At 37.5% G+C, this 9,633-nt stretch overlaps 1 protein-coding gene across 1 annotated transcript; it reads left to right on the top strand.

Moving 5' to 3' along the window:
* Positions 1-974: 974 nt before the first annotated feature.
* Positions 975-9,419, top strand: LOC125672641 (A-kinase anchor protein 9-like). Its single transcript, XM_056151573.1, is given in 10 exon segments — positions 975-1,157; positions 1,159-1,212; positions 3,286-3,568; positions 5,210-5,416; positions 6,319-6,557; positions 6,687-6,769; positions 7,461-7,682; positions 7,685-7,731; positions 7,733-7,848; positions 9,254-9,419. Coding segments are annotated over 10 exon segments (1,527 nt in total). The 5' UTR covers positions 975-1,038; the 3' UTR covers positions 9,411-9,419.
* The last annotated feature ends 214 nt before the right edge of the window (positions 9,420-9,633 follow it).

Genomic DNA, 9,633 nt, shown 5'->3' with positions numbered 1-9,633 from the left:
GACGTGCGTGAGTTTGTCTGTTATTCACTTTTTACTTTTCGACTCTTACAAATTTTTGTGTTAAAATGCAGTGTTTAATTTTGTACTTTTTGGACTTGAATAAATTCTAAACTTTAATAAGGAATTATTATTTACAAAACAACGAAAACACTACAATGATGTCAATGAGGCTCTGAGTTACTGAGACACGCTTATAAAGCAACCAAATCTAAGTTAAACACAGACTGCCTCATGGAAATTGCCGGAAAGAAAACCTCCTGGAAATTCCATTGATATATATAAATCGGAACACAATGGCAGTAATTGCATGAATTAGTTTGAGATAGGGGTACTCGGTAAATATGATGATGATATAGCTATCTATGAGATATGGGTATGTTGTGAAATACAATCATTTTGTATTGCTTATAGGAGTTATGAAATTGATCAATGTTCATTATCTTAATCACCTTTCATAATATAACTTTATTAAATTTGATACAGCCATCAAATATGTGAAATATGATTATAATATAAGTATGTTAAATTGGATACAGGCATTATATCTGTGAAATATGAATATGATATATAAATATATTAAATTGGATACAGGCATTAAATCTGTGAAATATGAATATGATATATAAATATATTAAATTGGATACATGCATCAAATCTGTGAAATATGAATATGATATATAAATATATTAAATTGGATACAGGCATTAAATCTGTGAAATATGAATATGATATATAAGTATATTAAATTGGATACAGGCATTAAATCTGTGAAATATGAATATGATATATAAGTATATTAAATTGGATACAGGCATTAAATCTGTGAAATATGAATATGATATAAGTGTATTCAATTGGTTATAGGCATTAAATCTGTGAAATATTATTATGATATATAACTATATTGAATTTGTTATAGGCATTAAATCTGTGAAAAATGAAAATTGTGCTCTTTCAGCATGAGAATGAGAAACACAGCGGCTGACTTAGCGCGTTCTTGATCTAGAGGATCAGATCACCTCCAGTCGAGAGAGAGAGATGGAAACGGACCGCGAACTGCAGCAGGAAAAATTACGCACTTCCCATCAACACGCAGAGTCAGAGGACAGTGATGAGGATCAGGATCATTGGAGCGTTTACAAGACTCAGCTCGAGAGCATGTCAGAGCCTTCAGTATCTGATCTTACAATAGCAGGACCAGCTCTCCTCGGGGTGAGATATGACAGTATCAAGTTTGGAAAAAATCTCAAACTTAAGCTCGAGTTTCCTGTTATTTGAGCAATCAAAATTTGAGTAAAATGTCATACTTAAAGGACACAACGCATGCTTTTAAACTTTTTCATTTTTTTTCAGCAAAATTAACTCTTTTTTATGCCTAAAACTACTTTAAATGTGTTTTAAATCAAATATTTTGCGTAGTTTTCAAGTTTGAAAGCGATGAAATTCAAATCTTGCGATATGCATATTTTCTTTCGCTAGTTTACGCCCCATTATGTGTGACGTCATATGCGTCCTCGGGTTTGAAAACATCTATTAGCCAGTTCATAAACAGATTAAATTTAATCGACAAAAAACCAATTATCACGTTAACGGCTTGTAAACAATAATGCATTACGATGTTTTGTGCCGTGTTCGGGTGTATTAATTGTCAGTAGAAGGATTTAGACTGAGTATTTTTCAATTTTTCTAAGGAAGGTACGAGAAAAAGGACGTGGGTAATTTTTTTGTTGGAGAAAGAACTTTATCTTTAAAAAACACACCCAGTCACCTTTTCAAACACCGCTTGGATAGAGATCCAGATAAACTGCGAGAAAATATATATATCGAAGCTATAGACACTGGTAGGCCTACAGCATACATTCTGTTTTGCTTTTCAAATTCAATACATACTCGGATCAACCGACCTTCACCTTGTAACAACATATATCGACGATACAATGTAACTTTACCAACTGGTAGATTTACACACACACACACACACACACACACACACACACACACACACACACACACACACACACACACACACACACACACACACACACACACACACACACACACACAAAGATACAAAATAATTAAACTTGTAATTATACAAGTAATAGAATATTGCATTTCCTAACTTTAAATTGAATTATAAAATTATTTCCTCATTGATGAGTGCGTCAGTAGGCTATAACGCCGTTCTCCCACTTCGTACTTCCTAAAGACGTGCAGATCACAATTCAAAAATAATAATAAGATTGTTTTATTGCAAGGTGAAGATAACGAACAGTGATCAATCTCATAACTCCTACAAGCAGTACAAAATAGATAATTGGGCAAACACGGACATAAATAATGTAATTACCACTTTAAATTTGAATATTTTTATTGATTTGTGTATATGTTGTCTTTTTCTTTCTTTCCGAAATGCACCCGTGACAATTAGTTTGGCCTAGGACCTAGTTTTCAACAATTTAACGTGTCATAATTTGTCTAATCCAAAAATAAATAATGATTGCACTGTTTATTTTAGAAAAACAACGCCAATTACAAATGTATAAAGGAATAGCACCACCAAACAGTTTGTAGACAGCGACCCATATAAACATTTTATTTCCTCCTAATATTGCTGAATTCATACATGCTTTACTCGCTATATTTGGGTATTTACATCGTTATATGTGTGCACTGTTGGCGAACACACATAAAACTCAAACAATTTGTCAACATCGATTTAAATGTTGCCCATGATAAATAAATCAGGCCCTTAAAAGTTGAGTTTTCAATAATATATCGCAGTACTTTCACAATCCGAAGGGCGCATGTGACGTCACTGCACCATGTGACTACCTGCCTAATTAACTTGACTTTTTTTTAAATCGGGGCTTGGATTTAAGTCTGTATTGTGGTTAATTATAACAAAATTTCGGCGAACGAACTATTAGAATTAATTACTATAAGCATAAAGAAGACAACATGCATGTAATGTTGTATACTTTGAAGACATGAGACGTGTCCTTTAAGTTTAGAATTTTACTTCGGTATATTTGGAGAAATGAAGGCAAGAATGTTAGTGTTGCAGTGTAATCATATCTTACTGTAGGGACTCTGTTAGTGCGACCTTAAATGTCATATAATCTTTCAGTGTGCAGGGTTCTGTCAATGTTTACTGAATTTGATAATTCCAATGGTATTTATTACAATCATTTTCATTGGACAAAAATAAAGCAAATGAGAATTTATACATCATCAATAAATTCTTTAAAAAGAAAGTTTAATCCTATAATAATTCTGTTTCAGTGTTCAGGGTTCTGTAAATGTCCAGAGCTTGGACAGATCTCTGAAAGACTTGCTCAGTGAACTGAAACAGACGCGGATGCCCCTGACGTTCGAGTCTGTAGGCACAGACAATCTCATAAGTCGACCAAGTGCTCAAGCTGTGAATGAACGGGTGCTACATCACAACTCTGAGTTAACAAACTTTGTATCAAGACTGACGGAAGAAAAGATGGAGCTACGCAACACGTTAGGGAGACTGAAGGAAGAAATATGGAGATACAGACAGAGGGGTTCCGAACACCAGGCATGTAATATTCAATCAGATCCATTTCAAATATTAAGGTACATAGTTCTCAGATAAATCAACAATTTAGATGTAAGACAGAGGGCTTCCGAACATCAGATATGTAGTTGTCAGACAGAGGGGTTCCGAACATCAGATATGGAGATCTCAGACAGATGGGCTCCGAACATCAGATATGTAGAACTTAGACAGAGGGGTTCTGAACATCAAATAATTTCGTAGATGTCAGACAGAGGGGTTCCGAACATCAGATATGTAGATCTTAGATAAAGGGGAACCATACATTGGGTATGTAAATCTAAAGATTAAACAATAAATTTGAAAATGAATGTTTAGAAAGGGGAACTGAAAATCATGAATTTGATAGTAAGAAAAATCTGAGGAAGTGCAGAAACATTATTGCAGACTTTTTGAATGATAATGATGTGAAAGTCAATGTGAGAATTTATACATGGAGATGTGGGAAATAGCCAGCCTCAGAAAATACCATTTAAAATTGACTGGAAATAATCCGTCCAGTCTTAGAAAATATTGTACACCTATTTACTGGCTATGAGGACAATAGCAAGTTTACTGTTCCCCAAGACAGGGACTATTTCCCGAGGCGCAGCTATTGTCCGAATAGTGAGTAAATAGTTGTTTTATTATAGTACCAAAGTAGATTTTGCTTGTGCCAGACATACCAAAGTGAAGTAAACTAATTAGAGTTAGCAGACTTTAACGTCACAGAAAAGAAAACGCGGGAAACCCTAGCATCCAGTAAATAGTTTCGAGACTATTCCCTAGGGCAGATAGTTCAGAAGCTATTCCATAGCTAGCGTTATCCAAAAGAAATAGCAAATTTATTCACCAAACATTCATATAGCAAAAACATTCTGAGGTATGATAACATTAAATATTGACTTATCACAGAATATTGACTGGAAATAATCAATGGGTCAGCCTTAGAAAATATCACAAAATATTGACTGGAAGAACCAATGGGTCAGCCTTAGAAAATATCACAGAATATTGACTGGAAAGAATGCTATATGCATCAGATACAATTACAGAAAATATAATTAAATATTGATTGAAATAATCAATGGCCCAGAAACAGAAACTATCATTAAAAGTGTAAGTATTGGGTCATTTTAATAGAATGTTAAATCCAGAGGTCACAGGTCATTTGTATCAAAATGTTAAATCCGGAGGTCACAGGTCGTTTGTATAGAATGTTAAATCCGGAGGTCACAGGTCGTTTGTATAGAATGTTAAATCCGGAGGTCACAGGTCGTTTGTGTAGAATGTTAAATCCGGAGGTCACAGGTCGTTTGTATCAGAATGTTAAATCCGGAGGTCACAGGTCGTTTGTATCAGAATGTTAAATCCGGAGGTCACAGGTCGTTTGTGTAGAATGTTAAATCCGGAGGTCACAGGTCGTTTGTATCAGAATGTAAAACCCAAGGTCACAGTTTGATAGGGTGTAGGAATCATTTGTTATAGCCCTAAATTTGATCATGGTTCTACTTTTGTGAAAAATTCTCCAATAGGGCAAAAAACAGCAAGCAAATATCAACTGATGGTGAAATCCAGTTTTATCGATAAAGCGAGACGGATGTAAGAATGTGTTAGAAAGTTCTAAACTGCTATCTTCTGTAGAATGGAGACGATCTGACAGAGAATCTGACAGATCAGGAAAACGGACATCTGGAAGCCCGTGCAACATGGGCCAAAGAACGGCTCTCTCTGCAACTCACCCTCAATCAGACGGAACAGGAACTGGACAAATGTCGGACAGATCTCAGACTGGAAAGGGAGCGTCGAGCTGTTGGCAGTGGACATGGCACAGACGCAGACAGAGACAGGGTAAGACATGGAGGTATCGGTGTCCTTGGACAGTTCTATTTGTTACACAGGGTCAGGGTAAGACATGGGGGGTATCAGTGTCCTTGGACAGCTCTATTTGTTACACAGAGACAGGGTAAGACATGGAGGTATCGGTGTCCTTGGACAGTTCTATTTGTTATACAGAGACAGGGTAAGACATGGGGGTATCGGTGTCCATGGACAGTTCTATTTGTTACACAGAGACAGGGTAAGACATGGAGGTATCGGTGTCCTTGGACAGTTCTATTTGTTACACAGGGTCAGGGTAAGACATGGGGGGTATCAGTGTCCTTGGACAGTTCTATTTGTTACACAGAGACAGGGTAAGACATGGGGGTATCGGTGTCTTTGGACAGCTCTATTTGTTACACAGGGTCAGGGTAAGACATGGGGGGGGGGTATCGGTGTCCATGGGCAGTTCTATCTGTTACACGGAGGCAGGGTAAGACATGGGGGGTATCAGTGTCCATGGACAGCTCTATTTGTTACACGGAGACAGGGTAAGACATGGGGGTATCAGTGTCCTTGGACAGTTCTATTTGTTACACAGGGTCAGGGTAAGACATGCGGGGGTATAAGTTTCCTAAGGACATCTCTTTGTTACTCAGAGGCGGTAGTTGATGTTGGACAGCTCTGATTCTATTTGGTTTCCATAGACTTGTTTTCTACAACATTAAGGGTTATAATGTTATAAGAAGCTTTGTTTTGTACAACGTGCAGGGGCATTAGTCATGTTAGAACCAGGATTGTTTTATACAACATGCAGGGGGCATCAATCATGGTAGGACGAGCTTTCTTCGGTTATAGTTTTGACAAAGAACATTGGGAATTTTCAAGTCTGAATCCTGTTTTTAGATGCCAGTGTTTACTTCTATTTTTAGATCCAACGCCTGTATGGAAAATTCCTGAGAGCGGACAGCTATCGTAAGGCTTTGGTCTACCAGAAGAAGTACCTCCTGTTGTTACTGGGGGGATTCCAAGACTGCGAGCAGACAACACTGGCACTCATCGCCAGGATGGGCGTTTATCCATCACCGGAAGATCTCCACAGGACTGCCAGACACCGTAGACCTTTCACCGTGTTCCGGAGCGCCGCCAGGGTCGTGGTGGCTGTGTCGAGGTTAGCGTTGTCATCCCTCTGTCATACGTACAGTTACATTTGTCTCTGACTTTTACTTCCAGAATTTCAGCATTGCTTAGACTCTACATCTTTTGGGGATCTATTTAATTTTTATTTTGTTGTCAACAGGATGCGTTATCTGGTGAGAAAATGGAAGAGGGCCACGAGAGTGGGTTCCCCAGTGATGGGAGGGACGGTGGACCTACAGCAAGGTGAACGAACACAAACATGTTGTACTCTTTTGTCATCAGGTTGAATGCTCTCTGACATGTTTTACATCAATTGTTTGGTTATTCTTTACATGCTAATTTTGACTATGAATTACTCCATTTACCTGATTAAGATACAGGGCTCATGGTGGATCTCGCCGGTTGACAGGGGATGCTTACTCTTCCTAGGCACCTAATTTTACCTCTGGTATATCCAGGGGTCTGTGTTAATCTTGCTAAAAATTCTATGCTCTTCATATGATTCTTGGCTTGATCACTGTTTGTTATTTGCACATTTTCATCTCGCAAAAAAATTACATGAATATCCAATGTTGGTTTTTGGTTTTTTCAAATTTGCACAATGACTGATTTTCTTGGAGTTATATCCCTTTGTCAGTCATGTTTTATATAAAGAATTTAATTTTGATAGAATATACTTACTCCTCTGAGGCACCAGATCCCATATAAAGAATGAAGTTCAATGGAAGATTTTTATTTCCTTATAATAAATTTATGTGTTTCAATATATTCACCTCATGAAAGAAATATTTTATTAAAAAAAAATTAGTAAATGAAATTGTGTGTAATTCTATCATAACATGGAAGAGAAAGGAGATAACTCACAAATCTCGACCGAGGTATGACACAAAACTCCATTTTCAGTGTGGTAACATCCACATGCTTTTATTTACAGGATACACACCAGATTCTAACAGTTACTCACCACCCTGCATCAACACCCCGTCACGCTTGAGTGGCTTCGGACCTCTCGGCAGTCACACACCATCGCCCTTCCATCTCAACACACAATCATCGCCATATAGCCAGCCCTATCTGTCTTCCAGTGTCAGCCAAAGAGGCATCAATAGTGGAGCTACTCCCAATCACCCACTAGGGGGCACTTCAAGTGGTTACCATGTAATGGGAGTGGGATAACCAATGGAATTTCACCTTATCAGTCAGTGGGGATGGGTTTCTGAGAGTTACTATGCCAATGGAAACTTCTCAGTTCATACCACTCCTCCCACTAGAGATTACAGCAGCAAACCACACCCCTCAGGGGAACATTCAGGTGCTAGACGGTAAGTGGTCTTTATTTCGATATCTCAAATCTAGATATCACAATCTCAAATCTAGATATCGCAATCTCATATCTAGATATCGCATTTTTAGCTGAAGTGAGCTTTTCTTATCAAAATGTGTCCGTTATATGTCGTCTTCGGCAAAAACTTTTCACATTTTCATCTTCTCCAGAACCACTGGGTCAATTTCAACCAAACCTGGCCAATAGCATCCTTCGGTGAAGGGCTTTCAAGTTTGTTCAAATGAGGGACCATGCCCTCTTCAAAGGGGAAATAATCACAAAAATGCAAAATTAGGGTGAAGTCATTTTAAAAAAAATTCTTAAGAACCACCGGGCCAGAGGAGCTGACATTTACATGAAAGCTTCCTGACATAGTGCTGATTCAAGTTTGTTTAAATCATGGCCCCCAGAGGTAGGTAGGGGCCACCAAAGGGGATCAAAGTTTTACATAGAATTATATAGGGAAAATCTTCTCAAGAACCACTGGGCCAGAAGAGCTAAGATTGACATGAAATCTATATATAGGGAAAATCTTCTCAAGAACCATTGGGCCAAAGAAGTTGACATTTACATAAAAGTTTTTTGACATAGTACAAATTCAAGTTTGTAAAAATCATGGCCTCCAGGGTTAGGTTTGGGCCATAATAGAGACTAAGGTTTTACATGCAAGGTGAAGATAACGAACAGTGATCAATGTCATAACTCCTACAAGCAATACAAAAGAGATAGTTGGGCAAACACGGACCCCTGGACACACCACAGGTGGGATCAGGTGCCTAGGAGGAGTAAGCATCCGCTGTTGACCGGTCACACCCGCCGTGAGCCTCATATCCTGTAAATATATATGGAAAGTCTTCAGAGATGTGCCAAGGTGACTCAGGTGAGCGATGTGGCCCATGGACCTCTTGCTAGATATCTCATAAAAGGCATATATGTTTGGTCTTCCTCTTGGGCCGTCGTGAAAAATTATATGCCATATTTGTAAGTGGTATTTTCAGCAAGACACGAATTTAGTGATTTGTCCATAAAGTATGTGTATACATTTAGCGAGAGCTAATGTTGGTAGCTTTATAATTCCAATAAAGATATATCTCCAATATGTAATAAATATTAGCGATATTTAATTTGAGTGATTCAACACTGTCAGTAATAATGCAAAAATTGAATCCTCGCTAAAAACAGTATCATTGACAAACGTCCCTAGACATTGTGTATTTATAATAATTAGATATCTCAAGGGTAAAATAAAATGTAGGAAGTTTTAAAATATCCTCTACAAGTAGTTCTTTATTAGTTGTAGCATATCTTGTATGTTGTGTACAAAACCTAAGGAGCTAGCGTCCTTGATCAACTTTAATGATGTTGAAATTAATTTAATTGAAATATATTTGTGACAATTGTAGAAAATTTTTAGCCTCCTCCTCTCCATCAAATCCTGTCTCCTCATCGTCGCCCGTCCGTCGTGTGAGAATCACGGAACCTTCATCATTACATGATGACTACATCAGTCGATTAGAAAATCTACAACAGCGTCTCAGTGGAATGGATTCTGGTGAGTGAAGATCCGGATTCAAATCTCCTTACAGGCAAACTTCATTTGACTCGTATTTAAATAATTATGCAAATAATATAGTAAAATAGATTTTTTCAGAAAATCAGTTTACAGAAAGCTCATGCTTAGCATAAGTAATTAACAGTGACAAAATTGGCCCATATTAAATGTCCTGCATTACATTGGCAGATTATGTGTTTAGTTTTGATCAATGCGGAAATAAAAGTCAAA

Source organism: Ostrea edulis, chromosome 10 (genome assembly GCF_947568905.1).
Source record: "Ostrea edulis chromosome 10, xbOstEdul1.1, whole genome shotgun sequence".
In the NCBI taxonomy this organism is placed as follows: Eukaryota; Metazoa; Mollusca; class Bivalvia; order Ostreida; family Ostreidae; genus Ostrea; species Ostrea edulis.
This window is presented reverse-complemented; position numbering and strand designations above follow the sequence as displayed.